The 19,015-nt window shown below is 37.4% G+C and overlaps 1 protein-coding gene across 2 annotated transcripts in view; it reads left to right on the top strand.

The window, feature by feature from the left end:
• The window catches only part of PCCA (propionyl-CoA carboxylase subunit alpha), a 271,576-nt gene that overhangs the window by 31,379 nt on the left and 221,182 nt on the right, over positions 1–19,015 (top strand). For both annotated transcript variants that reach the window (XM_069007866.1, XM_069007874.1), the window contains exons 5-6: positions 7,852–7,965; positions 9,472–9,525. In XM_069007866.1, the coding sequence (XP_068863967.1) occupies positions 7,852–7,965; positions 9,472–9,525 (168 nt within the window). The remainder of the gene's footprint in view (positions 1–7,851; positions 7,966–9,471; positions 9,526–19,015) is intronic.

Here is a 19,015-nt window from a genome sequence, read left to right as displayed (position 1 = left end):
CTTTGCTAATGTGCTTAGAAGCTGAGATTCCATTAGGGAAAGGCTGACATGTGGGTGCAGATGTGTTTGAAATGCAGGGAGGCTACTAAGAACACTGTAGGGCATCACTGTTTTGTTAACATCACAAAAAACCTAATTCTTCTTCTGAAACACTTAAAGTGCAGAGTCACATACACTGCAAAGATGTAACTCTAGAATCCTCACAGAGCATAGTGGACTGCTCTAAATAAATATGATGAATTGATCAATTCCTGCAACAGATGGAGACTCTTTCTTTGGTAAATACATTTATTAAGTGTCTTCCCAAATTGTTATTGTATGCTCTGAACTAAAATTGTCCTGTTTGTCCGGAGGCTTGCCCTAGATAATGTATTCCAAAGTAAAAATAGTCTGCAGACATATGAGCGGAGCTGCAAGCTTGCAGACTTTCTTCACAGCACCCCAGACATCAGCAAAGGTTGTGCATAGTGGCTGGGCAGCCTCTAATCTTCAGTTGAGCAAAGGAACTTGGTAGCTCTCCCACCAAGGGAGACACCAGTGGAAGGAGGCAAAGGGAATGCTTTTCCCTCAAGATTGTTAGTGTGTTCTACTACTGATGCAGTGGCTCAGAGTTAAAGGATGAAACATTCTGGTTTCCCCTCCTGATTGCTCTACCTCTGTTAATCCTTCAGTTCATCCAAAGGTAGATTAGTGAACAAGGTGACTATTGACCTACTTTTTCAGTTATTCCACCAAACAAAGACTGATTGTTCCTGGTTGGTGTTGAGTAAAACATGTTGGAGATTGTGATACAAACTAACTATTTCATTCTGCTAAACTTTCAGTAGCAAACTTCTGTACTAGTTCCTGGTCTTTACTGTTTTGGAGGATTCAACACAGTAAGCACTTGCAATAAAATTCAGATGAAGCCTTCTTTCCCAGCATTGTTCTAGAAGGTGCTTCACTGAAGCTGTCTGTCAAAGAATAAACATAGGAAAAGGCTTTCAGGAGCCAAGGCCATTCTGGAACTCTTCTCTAGAGTCTTATCTGTAATGTCTTCAGGACTCAGGAGGCATTTTCTTGCTTGCCCTGCAAGCAGAGCACAGTTTGAGAGCATCACTCTGATGGGTTTAGCATGCTCTGGTTTTCACAGTAGGAGTGATCAGACCTCTAGGTACAATGGGGAGTCCTTTCCTCTTCATAATGCAAACAAAATTGTGTGTCTTTTTAGCAGCAAACAACGTTCCAGAGCTTCATCCATGGAAGAGAGACTTGAGATTTACTTTTTCCTTTTTTAAGGTTACAAAAATAAATTCATGTGTATAAGTGAGAATGCAAACAGATGAAAATCTTGATATGTGTTGAAAACGTGCTTTCTCTTAGTCTTGGTTAGAAATCCAGTCTTCCTTGCCTGGTTAATGTTGCTCATCTTTTAGATTGTTCAGTTCAGCCTGGTTCCATTCATTTTAATCTTGGTTGAAAACTGTGGATTTTTGAGGCCCCTAGTTAGTGGGGTTATTTACTGTCTTCATTTTTTGACCAGTTGGCAAACTTGAAGGACAAGACTGGGAAGTAAAGGAAAGGGTGTTAGTTTTTTAAATTTATTTTTCTCAGCTGGTGTCCACTAACCAGGGATCTAATACTGCAGATGCTAATGGATGGGCTGTTTTGAGGGTCATTGTAAAATTGGAGGGGAATGTAAGTAAATGCCCTTCACCAAAACACATTTGAAGGCCGCTGAAGAATTGTTTTACACAGTCCTTGCATAACTATTTGTGGGCCATCAAATTAGAAGAGTTAAAATAGGCTTGCAGAGAGATCTGTATGTGTTGACTCTGCAGGCTGACCTGCTTATTTGCATAAATTTTTATTTAGGTTTTTGAAATGCTGAGTAAAATTAAATATGGGAAATATAGGATAGTTATGCTATTTATGTCTTTCACAGTTTTGTTTTTTGTGCACTCTAGATATGTTTCCATTATTTTGTTTTAGGATTAAATGCTGTAATCGTATGGCAGTATTTCTTTGCAGATAGCACTTTAAAGGCTGTATGAATACTGCACACTTTGTGCTCATACTTATTGTATTACTGGTGTGTATATTTTAGTGTCAAGCTGCTAAAGACACAGGTCAGATGAAAGATGTGTTTTTGGCAAAGCAGTAAATTTGAACCTTTTTAGCATCTGTTTGATTTTTTTTTTTTTTTAACTCAAGACTGTTCAATGCCACAGGCTTTTTGTTCTGTTTCGTCTGTCTCTTTTGGCAATGGTGCTGGCAAGATTTGAGGTGGTTGGTTTTTTTTAGCTACCTTACAAAGGATTTACTCATTAACCCTATTTTATGGGTTGAGCTAATTGTGATTTGTCTTGCTGAGCGGTATTATGCAGTTTGGGCCAATTAAGTGAATCCACTTACACCAACGGATGTTGTTCCAATGTGTAATATTGATTTGAGCTATAAAAGGAGAATGACTTGTTTGATTAGATTTCTTTGTCTAAACAATGCTCAATCTTATCTAGTGTACCAAACAAAAGTGTTTTCTTCACTGAGGTTGTTTTAATTGCTTCTTAGATTTGATTAGTACTGTATATGCAGCTATAACAGTTTCCCTATAATATAAATTCTGAAACAGCACAGAAGAATTAGGGGGAAAATGCAGCCTGCAACTCAGTATAACTGTCTCTGCTGCGTGAATATCAACTTGTGTTGAGACCTGGGGATGTGTAGGCTGACCTACTCTGAAAAACTGGGACACTGGGGAATCCCAGACATTTACCTCCTCGGAGATGGAGGGAAAGGGGAGTGTGTGTGTGTGTGTGTGTATGTGTTAATTAGGCATTTACACTGAAGTAAATTACATCTGTCACATGATAAGCCTTAGAAACTGCTGAAGTATATAAAATCATCTGTGGAAACTATGCAGATGATATTGAACACTATGTTAGGAAATGCATGTAGATATATTTTTCTTTGTTGACAAAGTCAGCCTTTACTTTTTGGAGTTAGCAAATGAGAATGATTATGAAACAAACTGGGGAGAAAAGCACTTTTTGTCATGAACCAGATCTATAGGAAGGTAACAAACTTGAGCTGCTGAATAATTATAATGCTAGGGATCTGTAAATTTTCTGGGAGTCTTTGATTGTTCTATAGATTGTATATGCACTTAAAGTAAGTGGTTCTTTGCCTTAAAATAATTTTTAATACATTCTATATCCATACTGAGAACTTTTCTATGTTTAAATGTTGAGAGACATGCATATTTAAATGTAATTTGCGTATAATATAGATTTCAACCAGTGATCTGCAGCAGCTGAGTGGCTCCTGGAAAAGGTTACCTTGATACTGCTATGTAAAACAGAACACCTCTAGGAGACCTATGTATATTTTAAGTAGCAAGTTATTAATTTTGATTTCTTGAAATGATGATTATTTGAGATACAGGTTTAATTACAATGATGATTCAGTAAATTGAGAGGATGCTACTGTGAAGTGAACACATGTGCTACTCTCCAGGATAAAGGAGAGCTAACAGTCTAGGTAATTTGGGTATGTCCTATCTCTGATTCAGTGCAGCTCTTCTAAATTGGGTTATGCAAGGCAGATGCTGACTATTTTTGTAGTGTTCATATCCAAAACTTTGGGTTATGGACATATATGTCTTCCGAAGTATGATTCCAAGCCCTGGCACCAAACCTGGTTTATAAATCCTCCTGAGATACTGAAACATAACATAGAAGGATCTCCAAATCCAGTTGCTGCTACTGTTGCCACCTCTTACTGCACCTGCACCCTGAGAGCTGCTGCAGCCTGGAGTGGTGCCTGGAACTAGTCCAGGCCAAAAATGACTGGCAAGTCATCCCCGATGGACTCCTTGCTTTGCTTGCCTGTTTGCTGGAAAGGTGGTAAAGAAACATGAAGCTGTTCCTGTGTAAAGATCTGGCAGGATTTGCTGATTTAGGTGCCTTGCTGTGAATGTGGCTTCTGGACCTAAACTAGCTCTGTAACCAGTGGCCGCTTCTGTGCAGTTTGCTTCTGAATGAATAAGCTTGTTGGACTTGAGCTGGGTTTTGTATCTGTATGTGGTCAGGAAGACCTGTGTAATAAAATGGTTGTTGTACTTCAGATTATTTCCAGTTGCCTTTGTATCTTAATCCAAAGTTACACCATTTAATAGTATTCATTGTAATGTTGTTCTCCTGGGTCTTCCTGCTAAATCCAGAGTTTTATTATTAGTAGCTTATTTCTCATAGATACAGGAGTCTGTGATGAGCTAGTTGGCTGTTTGTGATTGATTTGGATTTCCAAAGGTGACTGTATTTAGTCTCTAGTTTTTGAATTAGATTGAGGTTCTATGAAATGAACATTCAATAGGTTTTGATGATTATCTGTTTTTGTTGTTTTTGAAATATAATTAGCCTTTATGAAGTACACTACTTGAAGTATAAAACTTTTACAGAAATTAAACTGCTTTTACACATAAGATGTCTTTCCATGATTTCTAGTTGTTTATATTCTCTAACATAACAAGCCCTTCGTAGCTGCTTGAGATTTCTCTTGAGGCCCAGGTAGCCCAATATGATTAAAACCTTCAGTATAAACCATTAAGCACTTAGTTTGAACTGCTTTCCAGCCTTTGTTGTTATTCATTCATGCTTGAGATTGCAGGGTCAATTCAGATATTTATGAAGGAATTGCATTTTTTCAAGAACCTCCATGGACTTGCTTCTTTGTTTTTGTTGACATTGTTTTTTTTTTTCTTGAACTAAAACAGAAAAGGGAGAAATTACACCTCTGAGGTTTTAACTGTTAGGGACGAGTTTTGAATACCTAGGATTGTGTCATTTAGGTTGAGTACTTAAGCAATCCTTGAATTTGAAAATCAATGTATTTGAAATTTGTAGTGCTTGAGGAAGGGGAGTTGCTGGATTTTTTTGACTGTCTAGAAATATTTCATTATAAGTTGGCTTCTGCAGAGGTAAAGGTTTAGTGAATTACTATGTCAAGTAGGTGGCACTTGGTAGTAAGCTGAAAGTTTCAGTTGTCATGTAGACTCAAATGATGGCTTTTGTTGTAATGTTTGCTAGTAATTACATTTGTACTATGCTAAAAAACCCTATGATGTATTTGTGTTACAATATTTGGGGTATTCTTCATGAACTATAGTGCATGATCAAAGAAATCTAAATGCTAAAGGGAGTTGTCATTATGAATTAAGAAGTAGCAGATTTCCAGTTTATGTGTGCTGGTTTACTTGTAATAAAAGTAGATATGAGAAGCCCCCTAGATGGAAAAGCTGTCACTGGGACCTGAAAATCAAGAGGTTTTGAACTAGTGGAGGTGGAATGGAGACTTACTTTTCTGAGAGGTTTGCCTGGTGCTCTGAGGAGAGATGTATCAAGTAACATGAATGTGATATGGTTACTGATTTTCTGTTGTGTTATACCAGTGTGAGGTATATTAGGGTGTATTGAAGGCTGAACTGGCACTGAACTAGAGAAGGCACCAACAACTTGTAGTAAGGTGGACAAAGAGAAATGGATTTACCATGTTACAGGGTAGTGTGGAAAAGGAAGAGTTGACGCTCCAAAGAATTGAATAGCAATGAAACAATTCAGAAAGGAGCAGGGGAATGTTGGGGAAAAGTGCACAAAGCTGTTTATATGTATAAAATCAATTGGTTTGCAATATCTTCTATGGCTGCTTTTGATACTAGTGGGACTGTGTTGGTGTCTTAATGTGAGAAGTGGGTGGGTGTGGGGTTTGCATCTTGATACCTAGAAATAGCTAATGATATTTAGTCCTTCTATATAAGGAAGCTTTTGGTTTTGTAAAACATACATGCTTAATTAAGCTTAAGCTTGAATGACTTTGTTTAGAAATGTAAACTATACTGGGATTCAGAACAACTTTAAGCATATAAACTGATCATGAAGATAAAGGGGCACATGCTGTTTCTTCAGCTTAGTGCTGCAGGAAGGATGACACAGGCTAATCTTGATAGTATTTTATCAAAATAGGTTAGTTAGTTGCTGAGATGTATGTACTAGAAAGCACTAAAACCTGCTGCATGATTGTCTGTGCTAGTGATTAGGATTTTTTTTTGGTTTTGCTCTGTTTATATTGTGAGACAAATGCTGTAGTGATAAAGTAAAACAGTTGTGACTTTATAGAAGCAATAGTTGAAATGTGAAATGTGTGGTGATTCCAGGAGACTATGTGAACTCTCATACACTTGAGAATATAGCAAATTCAGAAGCTATTTAAGATATGTCTCCAGAAAGAAACATGGAATTAGGTGGCAAGTTAATGTGCTTCTTGTTGGTAGGATTAGCTTTTGCTAAGTTCAGAAAAAATAAATAAAACTGAAGAAAAAAATTAAAATGCTTAATAAGTGACTTTCTTCCTTGTTTGATACATTTGTTATGTTTACCTGCTATTTATTTCTCATTATATTGTTCAAAAGATTGTCTGACTGCTGCTTGTCAGTGTTTGTAGGTGTATTTTTTTTTCTGGCCTTGTTTCTTCTGGATGAGCCAACAGTGTATCCAGACTACGTAACTTCTAACTAGTTTGACAGACTTGACAGCCTTCATACTACTTGCAAATAAAACTCCTTTTCACAAAGAATGAAATTTCCTGTTACTAAACCAAAAATATTATGCTGAATCACAGAATTTTCTGAGTTGGAAGGGACCCACAAGGATTATAGAGTCCAGCTCTTAAGTGAATGACCCATACAGGGATCAAACCCACAGCCTTGGTGTTATTTGCACCATACTCTGACCAACTGAACTCATCTCAGGGTCTTATATTTCTCAAATATTATTTTCTAAAAGAGCACCATATTTAGACAATATATTCTCAGTTTCAAATGCTGAGGATTATATCAAATAGTGTTAAAAATTGGTAAGCATTGGAAATGTCAAATTGTCATTCTGAACAAGTCCTACTGACAGCTAACAATCTTGGACAGTTTAAGCGATGGCATGCTTTCTTAAATACATACTGAAAGGGAGCTTGCAAAAAGCAGAGTGAGGAAAAACTGGTTGTTTGGTTTAATGGTTATATGTGTATCTTACTTCAAAGAAAGCATTCTGAACTCTGAAAGCATGTTAAAGACCAATCTAATTAAACTTCTTAAACTTAAAGATAAGCATTCGTGTGAGATGTAAGATGACTTCTAACTTCAAACATAGATATTTTATTATTCCTGGTAAAATGTTGGAGATGTTTGTCCTTTTTTTGTTTGGCTAAAAAATATTTGGCAAATGCATATAAATGAGGATACAATGGATTAGAAATCAAACATGAGCCTGCTTAAATAATTCTCAAGATTTTCTGGTTCACGTGTAGTGATATTGAACTCTTTAGTCATAGGCTTTAATTTGTGCATGGTGCTGACCTGATGCTGTGCAGGGACACTCATTGCATCCCTTCATTCAATTCACTCTAATTATCCCCAACTTCCTGGGGAGCCTGCTTAGAACTGGTCATGAATGTTTGTTATTAAGTATTAAGATATTAGGCTACCCTGGTTACAAGTAACAAAGTAGTTTTTAGTCTGAATTTACATATAGATGATCAGTATAGGAAACTGAAATTATATTTGTCATGATTTTATTTAATCAAATTCAAAATAATGTATTAGAATAATAAAACATTTTGACAGTGACTTAAGCTCAGAGTTAAATGAAATGAGATTTATTGTGCAAGTACTTGTATGCCAGTGTTGGTAATTTCAGTGTGTATTTTAGAGTGGTTATGGTATGTAAATGATCTTTGACACAATCAGATTTGTGTGCATGTAACTGGGTGATGGTAATTATTTTTGCTGGGAGCATCTGTTAATGCTGAATTTTGCCTCTTCAGGTTCACGTGAAAATGGCGGATGAATCCGTCTGTGTTGGCCCAGCTCCCACCAGCAAAAGCTACCTCAACATGGATGCCATCATGGAAGTCATTAGGAAAACCAGGGCCCAAGCTGTGAGTCTGAATGTGTCTATCTGCTGCAGCTGTTTCATATATAGAAAGCAGAAAAGCCAGAGTTTGTATTTTTTTTTTTAAAAGGTGTGGGGGGGAAGTGATTGAATATGCTATTCCAGTTAGTTCATGTCACATGAGTTAAATGTGTCTGAAATCGCTACTGGAAATCAAAGGCTTTGTAGCATCTGGCAGCACTGGTCGCTGATCCTGCAGGTGGCTGCTGGATTCAGCTTTCACACCAGGGAGCAGCTTCAGTTCATTTCCAAATTTGCTGCGGGAAAAAAAAAATCCCAATTAGTTTTGAGCGCTAACCCTTTATATGCCATAATGGCTATTTTGAATGTTTTAGAAAGTGTGTCCAGAAAGGCTTTTGCTTAAACTTTGTTTGAATCACTTTCTATGTTATATAAATGTTACTTGCAGGAAGGTAAATGGTGCATCCCATAATTGTTTTTGTTTCAGAATGTTTACAAAATGCACATTAGCTAATTTGTGTAAATGTGGGCAAGTCTGCCTTTCTCCCTCCAAGTTGGCCAGAGATTCAAAGCTTAACAGGAATCAGTAGGAAAAACTAATATGTAATCATGTTCACATTCCTAATGTTCTTTGTTCTGTCACTGAAATAAATGTATTATTCAGAGTTACTGTACACAGAACATTTATTAAAATAAAATTTGATGTGTATGTATCAGCAGCACTAACTACCCTTTAGCAGTTGGATCAGCACTGTAATTTGTTTCAAACATGATGTTTTGGTACAGTGCCTTCAGGGGCCAAAAACTTTCCTATGAAGAAAACCAGTGTTTCTTCCCTTTGGGTTTCTGATTATGAAACCTGGTTACTGGCTCTTTAAAAGAGGTGAATAAAATGGCTTCTACTTTGTCTGTCAGAGTACATTAGATCCAGAATCTTATGTGACTTGCAAAAAGTAAAATGAAAACTCTTTCTCATGCTCCTCTCAAGTATTTAGGCTGAATATATATTGGGGTATGAGCAAACGAGGCACACAGGATGCTTGACTTAGACTAATGAAGAGAGTATATTGTGCTCTGAAGCCAGGGTCACTAGAGATAGGAGGATTATGACTGTGGATCTATGCACCATTATTATAGTTAGTGCTGGAAATATTTTGGGGTGAGGAGTACTTTACAGTGGTTAGTGAGGAGTGTGGTTGAGCATGTATGGGGAAATCTGCAATGGAGCTAAAAAGAGCAGAAGGCAAATCACCAAAAGAAATGTCCATTTGCTCTGCAAACAGCTCCATTTGCTCTGCAAACAACCCTGTTCTCCCTAGTTAAGTAAGGAAAGTTTGTTTCAGAAATGGTAGCTCAACAACTTGATTTAGGGCAGAAAAATCAGTGTGTTAAGAGAGTTTCTTAAGGTATTAAACCTATTTAACTGCTTAGTGATGTACTTCACCATCCCCAGTGTTTGAAAACATGCTAGCAATTTTGGTGTCTGGTTTCAGAACTCAATCAGCTTGAATTTTTTTTTTTGTCTTCCAAGGTACACCCAGGATATGGATTTCTTTCAGAAAATAAAGAATTTGCTAGGCGTTTGGTAAGTTATTTTTATTTGCTTGGCTGTGACTGATGGACTAGGTGGCACATACTCGTTTCAAGGTATTTGAGGAATCGAGCTACCACCTCAAGGCAGATCTAAAAGATACCTTAACATAGAACATTTCAGTATGCTTTCTGTACATGTGGATTTCTTGCATTTTGAGGATGTAAGTGCAGCCTGAGTTTTCTTTTGGGAGAAGCCTGTTTGTAAGAACTTTACCCAGGATGTAAAAACCTTTAGGCATTTTCACTTATGCCTGGACTGTTTATGAGGCTGCTCTGTAAAACTGGGTCACTGAAATGATCTAGGTTAAAAGTATCTGGTTTTAAGTGATCATTTTGGTGATTTGTAGCACAGCTGGTGAACAGCTGTATCAGCAGCCTTGAGAAGGTGCTGAACTGCACTTTGGGATGGGAATAGAAAGCTGTTTAAAAATTTGCTTCTCTGCTGGTGGTATTCTATCATGGAGCTGCTTTCTCTGAAAGGACCAAAGAGTCAAGAGGGTGCTGTTTTCACTTTGTCTGAATTTATAAAAATTGTTCAAAACGTCTTCAGTAGGGTTTTTGTATATCACGAACTGATATATAGTCTGATTTTATTTTTTTCCAAAAGCTTTCCTGCAGCTGCTTAAAAATGTGGGCAGTGCTAGGAGGAAGTTACATTCACAATGTTAGAACAAAGTCCTGAGTGGATGCTGTCTGTGTAGTCACTGCAGATCACGTGTTATTGTCTACTGGTTTTGCTCAGAATAAGGCCAAGCACATACTACATTGAAATTCAAGGTAAAAAGCCATTACAGCTACTAACTTTGTTATGGAGTAAATCAACTATGTAGCTGAAGAAATACCTTGTTTTACAGGCAGTAAGATAAATTTGGTTCTGCTTTTGAGAATAATTTGCACCCCTTTGATTCGGGGTAAAAAACTTAGATGAAGAATGTGATTCTGAAATGATTGTTCTTTTGTCCTTAGCATGTGTGGAACAGGTCTTCCACATATCTTCCTTGACTATGTTCCTTTAGGCTTGAGTTCTAGTTGTAATACAGACCCTTACTTATTTAGATGATTATTTGGTGTTAGAGAATACCACCTGCTCATTACGGAGACTATTTGAGAATGAAATCTCAAACTTTCATACTTCACAGTTGCTGTGATTTTATTTTTTTTTTTTAAGCCCCTATACAAAAACACAAGTGCAGGTTCTGTGGGATGCTGAATACACCCTGCTGGGTGCTGGTGATGTTAAAGTTGAAAGGAATTCTAAACACTTGGTGTTTGCCAGGATTTACCAAATCTGGGGTAATCTCTTACATGTTATTTTCATGCAGTTTAGCAGCTTTCTTTTATCACTGTTTTTGTGTATAACCGGTAGACTGCTTTGTGTACCAGAGATTCTTTTTACAGGGAAGATTCCTGTCTTAATTTATAACGAACTCTGTTCTCAATGGATTAGACCAGCAGGATAACTTAGTTGGCAGTTCCTGTTTTTTTAGTAACAAAAATAAATCAGTGAAATGGAAGTGCTCACTTACACTATTTTGCTTTATGTTTTGCTGCTGAACTTGGGAAATTGGTAGTTACTACTCTGAACTAGGCACATTCCTGTAGTGGTGGGGTTATTTGCTAGTGTTGGTTACAATATTGGTAATGTGACAGTCTGGAACACTTTTTTTGGCAGGATTAAGCAGAAATGGAGGAAGTACAAACATTCCTGTAGATCCTCTCCACCCTCCTATTTTCTCATCTTTTCACTCGGATCCTAGAACAGTTTCTGAACAATTTCTGGAAATAATGTGGTGGCTGAAAACATGTTTGAGTTTTTGGTTGGTGCTGCAGTCTCAAAATACCTTTAATTATGTTTCAGAAACCCAGTGTGTTCAGTTCTCTAAAAATATAATAAAACAAGGTAATGTGATTTTTACTTTCTGAAATGCACTATTTAAAGTCTCAATTAAAACATAATCATGCTTCCCTTCATGTCAGTGACTCTAGAAGATCAACCCCCTAGTGAGAACTGGTGAAATGATCTACCTTTTTATCACTAGGGCTGCTTATATTTTTTCAAGACACTCTGATTAATACAGTTAGGAGGAAAACTTGCCTGCTGTTTCTTTTCTTTATTGAAGAATGTAACTTGTATGTTATTAAACTGTTACAAAGTTGCTGAAGATGGTTCTTGTTCTGTTTTCTTTCTCCCTATCCTGTTCTTTGCATATGTGCTTATTTGTTCTTTTGCATTGAAAGTAGTGATGGAACTTATGAAACTTGGGCTTATTTCCTGGTATGCATCTGTACTTTTAAACCAAACTTCTTAAATTGGGAAACTGAGAAGGACACTAAACTTTCTAAACTTGCCAATCTGTAAGAGCAGTAATGAGCTCAAAGCAAAGCTTTGTCTTCAATTAATGCATAGAGGGTCAGCTCACATATAATCCCACTGTGTGTGGTTTGAACAAAAGCATGTCTTTTTGTTCATTATTGTCTGAATGATTCATGGAATAGTATACAGCTATAGATAGTATTTTTGAAGAATTTGATACTTAGAGTATTGAAAATTGTTGGTCTTTCTTTTTTTCTTCTTTAGAAACTTAATTTTGTTCTCTCTTAAATAGGGCAAGGGAGACACAAATAAATGATCCTTTGTTTCCAAAACAAAATTTCCAAAAAACAATCAGTGAATGAATATCTGGCATGTTTTTCATTGTGATTCAATAAAGAAATCGGTTCATTCAGTCCTGTCTTTGTGTATCTATTCTGGTTGGTGTTATTGGCTGACAGAAAAGAGATCCATGGCATTTATATTGAGTGAGTCTGTCAAAGATTTCATAAATATTAAGGTCAATTTCTTAAAGATTGGTATTTGAATGTGGAATCTTTTGATGAGTTTATGATACTGCTGATAACATTATTATGTAGAATAACGAAATACGGGTTTATGCAAGTGAATGCATTCCCTTAGAATCAGCAAATAAGTTGGTACTTTCATATGAAAATACATTTGCATGCATAAACTAAGTTATTTCTCTCCTTCAAGGAATAATTGCATAATATTCAGTATTGTCATAAATGTTAAGGTGAAGTTAAAATCTATTGCTTCATTTAAAAAAAATTGCTAGTATCCTTTGCCAGATGCTATGCAGAATTGCAAAAGCAGTTTGTTCCTTTCCTGCTTTAGAAGAGTTTGCTAGTGGTCTCTGTATTTACGTTAGCTTGCTTAGTGTTTCCCATTTTTAAAAATTAATGCAGACCTTTTCTGAGAACGTCTGTCACCTCTGTTATCTGAAGCAGGTCTTTGGAATTTGGGAAGAAAGGCCTGAGACTAAGATGAGCCTTTTGGTTGACTGGTAATTGAAAGGTATGCTTTTCTGAAATTGCCATTTTTCTGTCCTTGCTTACAGACCTCCAGAGCAGCTGTTTTGGTGGGGGGATGGGAGTGCTGAGTCAGGTCTCTTAACATGCTGAAGTTTGGGAGGATTGGCCCTTGGTCCCAGTGACTGTTTCCTTTTTCTTTTTTTTTTTTAATTCTGGGTGAGGGAGGAACTGGGGGAGAAAAGTGAGGAGAAAGCGACTGTGATTGACTTGCACAGTCATTATTCCAGAGTCAGTGCTGCTGCTTGTCTAGCTGATGTTAGCAGCAAGTAGGAGTCTTACTCCTGCAGTTGAGGTTATGTATGCTCTAGCTTCCTGGTAATGATTATAAACTTAGACCTTGATGCATGATGACTCTGTGTTACAGTTAGCCATAATAGGATCAGTTTTCTTTTTAATTTAAAGAAACACAAATGCACTTTCATTTTACTGTCTACCATGAAAGTCCCTTGGGATGCTACTGTTAAAAACAAAACAAACAAAAAAATCAGCTAAATTATTCCTTTGCAAGCCTAGTATAAAAAATACTAGTTTGTAAGATGATAAATCTTTAGAGTATTTTGGTGTCTTGTATGTATGTGATAGAGTTCATGCTTTCATGAAAGGTCATGGATTGGGGTGTATTTTCTCCAAGAAAATTATTTAATATGTGCATAAAATCATTTCAACATGAAAGCAGTTAAAGTTGCAAATGCAGCCTTTATCTGGAATAGTCTTTTCTGAATGCGGCCTTGACAGTATTCTGATGTTCTGTTTCTTGATGCAAAAATAGCCAGCCACTACCTCCTGCCAAAATCCACTCCTTGCAATAGAAGCCGTAAATGTGGTGAGACAAAACCATTCAATTTTTGAATAAGATATGAACCTTTTTGGGGTTCCTAGTGGAACCTGGTTGTATACATCTTTTGTACCTTTTTAGCAACTACTGTTTGACGTGACTTGGGGGAGAACAAAGCAGCCAGTGCTATTTCTCTTTAGCTTTGAAGCTAGATTAACATTCTTGGTGGAATTAAAAATCCCAACAATGTATTGTCTGAAATAAATGGGCAAACATGTATATGGAAAGGGTTGATCGCATGTTTGTAAATGGCTGCTAAGTTTGAGAAGGAAAAGGTAAACCAAAGAACAACTTGTCACCTTCTGTAAGGGAACACGTCTGGTCTGTGAAGAGCTTTGTGCAGCTGGATCTACCAACGTATGGACAGCTAATTATGGGATTCTCACCATTTAAAATGTAAACTCTTATTGGTAGGAGTGTTTCTTAACCACTGTTGTGCATGGCTTTGTTATTTATAAGCAAATTATGAAGTTCCTTTATCATGATTTTTGAGACAGATTTGGTATGATTCTGATGCTGTTCCCACATGCATTAGCTTTTAACATGACAACTGTTGATTAGCAAATTGTAAAAAGAAGCTGCTTATGGCAGAGATTGTATACTTCAAGGAGTGGGGAAGACAGCTTTTAGTGTGTGTTTTGTACACTATGTCTTGCAGGCCAGAGTTTAATTGTCTACCAAAGCCAGCAGTGTGTCTGCTACCACTGTCTGTGGTGGCTTAAGGTGCTTTGTCTGTTGGAGACTGGGGGTTTTGTCTGTACGGGGTAATAAGGGTTAAGCAATGTACTGGCCTAAGTGAACAGGTCACCACTTTGCTGCCCAGAAGATTTCTGCCTGTGAGCCTGTAATTTTGATGCTTATTTTGTTCTGAGGCAGAATGCTTCTTGTATTCTTGTATTCACTTGTATTCTTGTATTTAATTCTGAGTAAACTCTTTTTCATAGAAAAAAAGTCTAAATCTGCTGTATCAGGTTGGGTGAAATCCATGGGAGAGACAAATAGTGTGTATATTGAAACATGGGCAGTGTTTGTCAGACATTACAAGTCCATATGAGCTAGAAAAATGCAATTGAGTCATCAGAACTGTCTGCTTTGTGCTTACTGGTGTGGAAGTAGGAAGGCTGTGTTAGTCCTGTAGAAAGCTTCAAATACCTTTGCTAAAAGCCTTTGATGGCTTATGTTATGTCATCAGTGTCCTGTTTAAGATTTCTATGCTACAGAACAAATTGATGCCAGTTCTCTGTTTTAAATTTCAAATCACTGTCTTGGGAACTGCTGTATATAGCGAGAGCATTTCTTTGAAGGTCAGGCTTATGCCTAAACTTAAAAGTCTCGGGATGCATATCTACAGGTCTTGTGGCTATATATGTGGATAATCTATATGTATGTATTTAAAGATGTAGGGTAGTGTTTTGTCAAAGATTCATGTAATTTGACAAAAGTACTCTCCTCCCTTTTTATTCTTTTGCCTAAACTTCATAATCTTTGTATGTTTTTTCTCTTGATCTCCTTTGTGATTAGACAACTTCTTATGACATGGCAGTCTTGACCTATTTGTATTTGTTTTTCGCTTAGAGTAAGCCTTTATTTTTAACTTGTGTTTTTTTTTGAAGCTGTGTCTTTTCTTCAAGTGGCTTAGTTTGAAAGCTTTAACGTGTGCAACCGTCCTTAGGAAAAATGCATGCACAAAACCTCTTGATTTGAGTAGTAGTGCCTGGCAACATGAGACTCTTGGTGGATGAACTGTGGGCTTGCATGGCTTCTGGAGGAATGATTTAATGCTGTGCATGTGATTAAAGAAGATATTAGAGATATTTTTGCCTATATGGGCTATCATAAGTCATTTAATGTTTCTCATGAGATGCCTTTTGACAGCAGTACTTTGGCACACTTATTAGGTTGTGTGGTTCTGCAGATGAATGGATTTTTGCACTCCTGATTTGTAAAAATTCGTTGTTTCTTGATGTGCATTGTCACTGCAATAGTACTTACTTCAGGCTTACAGGAATCCTTCGTGTTTCTTCAGAAATACTTTGTTCTGTCCTCTTTTTTTCACTGTTGCTGTGTCTGGTTGTGATAACAAAAATCTATTGCTCTGTTTCCACAATTGCAGTTACTTTGACTGTGTGTACTTGTGTTTTTCCTCATTGCAAGCGAAATTTGCAAATGAAATCCTATGTAATTTTCTTCTTACATTGTTAATATTATTTCCTTTCACTTTCTGCCTCTTTACTCTTGATTTGCAGGCATGCAGACGAGCTTGTCTGGTTGTGGTAAACTCTATCCATTCTGGTCTATGGTGATTTGTTAATTTGTGCTGTTCTGTATAACTGATGTAAGCTTGTGTGGTAACATTGCAAATGTGATGTCCTTCTCTGTTTCTAAAATCAGTTTTAAATTTCCCATTAGTAATAGTGGAGTTGGATTTAACATGAATAATTAAGAGATATGTCTTTGAAATAAGAACATCTGTTGCTCTGTGGATTCTCATTTACTTTTGTGGCAAGACAGGTGAAGCTTCAGCTTAGAATTCAGCATTGTTTCCTTAATAATCACTTCTGTTTTTTGCCTGCATTTTAAGAAGTTATGTATTTTATAGTGATTGATGATCTGTGTTCAGTAGATCTACATTACAGATTGAACACTTAAGAGTTTATATATATTCTTCATAAAATATGCATATCAAGAAAATTTATTCTTGCTTTAAAGATGAATGCAGCTTAGTAATGTTTTTTTTTTGTGTACCCTTACAGTTGAAATATATTGAAGCAATAATGTGTGTGGTAGTACCATTTTCCCTATCACAATATGACTGTTCTGTTTTCTACTGTAGCTGAAAACTAATTTCAACAGGACCAAAATCAATCTACTGAATACACACTTTACTAGCCAAGATGTCTTCTTACATGTTGTATTTTCATACACAAGGGGTTTTGTTATTGACAGTGGTGTGTTACATGAGGAGGGATATAAACATGCTGCATCTCTTTTCATCCCAAGACTAGGATGTCATTACTTTTGAGGGAAGTTTTGAGGAAGTTTAATTCTTGAAGCCTTGTTTAGCTTGGGTTGACCTGCTGAAAAGCAGCTCTGAGAAGGAGGACCTGGAGGTCCTGGTGGACAGCAAGCTGTCCATGAGCCAGCGGTGCCCTTGTGGCCAGGAAGGCCAATGGTATCCTGGGGTGCATCAGGAAGAGCATTGACAGCAGGTCGAGGCAGGTGGTCCTGCCCCTCTGCTCAGCCCTGGTGAAGGCACATCTGGAGTGCTGTGTCCGTTTCTGGGCTCCTCAGTACAAGAAAGACAGGAACTCCTGGAGTGGGTCCAGAGGAGAGCAACAAAGATGATCAAGGCACTGGAGCATCTCTCTGGGAGCTCAGCCTGTTCAGCCTGAGGAAGAGATGACTGAGAAAGGACCTCATCAATGTCTATGAGTATCTGAAGGGAGGGTGCCAAGAGGATGGAGCCAGGCTCTTGGTGGTGCAAGAAATAGGGTAAGAGGAAATGGGCAGAAACTGATGGATAGGAAGCTCTATGTGAACATGAGGAAGATGATTTTTACTGTGAGGGTGGCTGAGCACTGGTGTAGGTTGCCCAGAGAAGTTGAGTCTCCTTCCCTGGAGATATTCCAAGACTGTCTGGAAATAATCCTGAGTAATGTGCTCTAGGGGTCCCTTCTTGAGCAAGGAGATTGCACTAGGAGACATCCAGTGGTCCCCTTCTTACCTCAATCTTCTGTGATTGTTGTGACAACTGATAAAATGTATTTGTGTCTTCTTTTGGTTTAGTGACTTAAAAATGATGACACCCTGCTGAATCTTCATTCCTAATTCACACCCTATAGTTGGCTCATTATGATCTGAATTTTAGTGGATTCTGAAATTTGAGTGACTTCTGCTTTAGCTGTGGAAAAGGATGCTAGCTGAAAGGTTTTTTGTTAACATGTTTCTAAAGATGACCTATTATCCTGGACTGGGCAAAATTTTTTTGGTGGGGCTTTGTTTTCATGGTACATATTTTGACTGTAATCTTATTTCAGGAAATATTTTCTTGAAATTAGGGCTTAACATCATGTTAAGTTATTAGAACTTAGTTTCATAAACATAAGAATTGATTTTATACATATGTTTGGTTCCTTTTATATTGTTGTCTTGATTAAAACTTTTGTATAGGTGTTTAATATTTGTGCAGTATGTCATGTTGGTGCTGTACAGTAAGGTTTTCAAATGTTTGGAATAGTTTCTGCAGCAGCAAGACTTTTTACCTACTTGTTTGTTTAGTATACCATAGGAGTCCCTTGTTTCAGTATTGCTTCCTGGGCAGGAGACTGTCATGTAGCTTCTCTGGGATGATTGTTCTCTGTGGTGTGAGAACTGCTCCAGTTACCTCTGCATGTTGAGAGAATCACTGTTAATATGCCAGATACAGTTGGTTATAAAAGTGAATTGAGACACTGTATTCAGGCATGTCAGGGTTAAATAAGGTTTTTCAGTCTTCAACCTGTTTAATGACACTTTAACTTCTTAGCCATTCAATTACTATCTTCTAGATTTTTTCCAGTATCTTCCAGCTGGTTGCACATTTTTATTGTATGGTTGTAGAATGCATAATTCAGTTGGACCTGGTTACTGCTTTAGCTATCAAATACAGTCTTTATTTTACAGAAGGGTTGAGATTGGAAGGTATCTCTGGGGATTATCTGTTTTGATCCCTGTGCTTGAGCAGGGGTACTCAGAGCTGGCTGGCAGGACCATGTCTGGTGGGCTTTTGACTCTCCAAGCATGGAGACTCCACAACCTCTATGGGCAACCTGTGCCAGTGTTTGGCCACCCTCACAGTCAAAAAAATGTTTCCACATAAAAGGAACTCCCAGTATTTCAGCTTGTGCTTCTTGCCTCTGATCCTGTCATGGGGCACAGCTAAGCAGAGCCTGGCTCTGTCCTCTTGGCATTCTCCCTTCAGGCATTGATGAGATCCCACTTAAGACTTCAGGTTGAACAGTCCCAGCTTCTTCAGCCTTTCCTCGCAGGAGAGTTGCTCAAACAAAAAATCTGTGAACATATCAACATAAGCACTACCTAATAGTAACTTACCTGGTTTGTCAGATTTTGTCAATGAAAGCTTTTACTGACTGCAACAGGAATTACGACCCCCTGGTAAGAGTAAGAATTTAACAGATTGCTTGCAGCTACCTTATTGTGTTTAGTGGTTAATTTTGTTCATTTTGCAAATCTTTTAAAGAATTCCCTGGAATTTTTAAAAATACCTTTAAAATACATCTTT

The sequence above is a fragment of the Aphelocoma coerulescens genome, chromosome 1, assembly GCF_041296385.1.
Source record: "Aphelocoma coerulescens isolate FSJ_1873_10779 chromosome 1, UR_Acoe_1.0, whole genome shotgun sequence".
Lineage (NCBI taxonomy): Eukaryota > Metazoa > Chordata > Aves > Passeriformes > Corvidae > Aphelocoma > Aphelocoma coerulescens.
The sequence above is the reverse complement of the archived record's forward strand: the minus strand, read 5'-3'. Positions and strand labels throughout refer to the sequence as shown.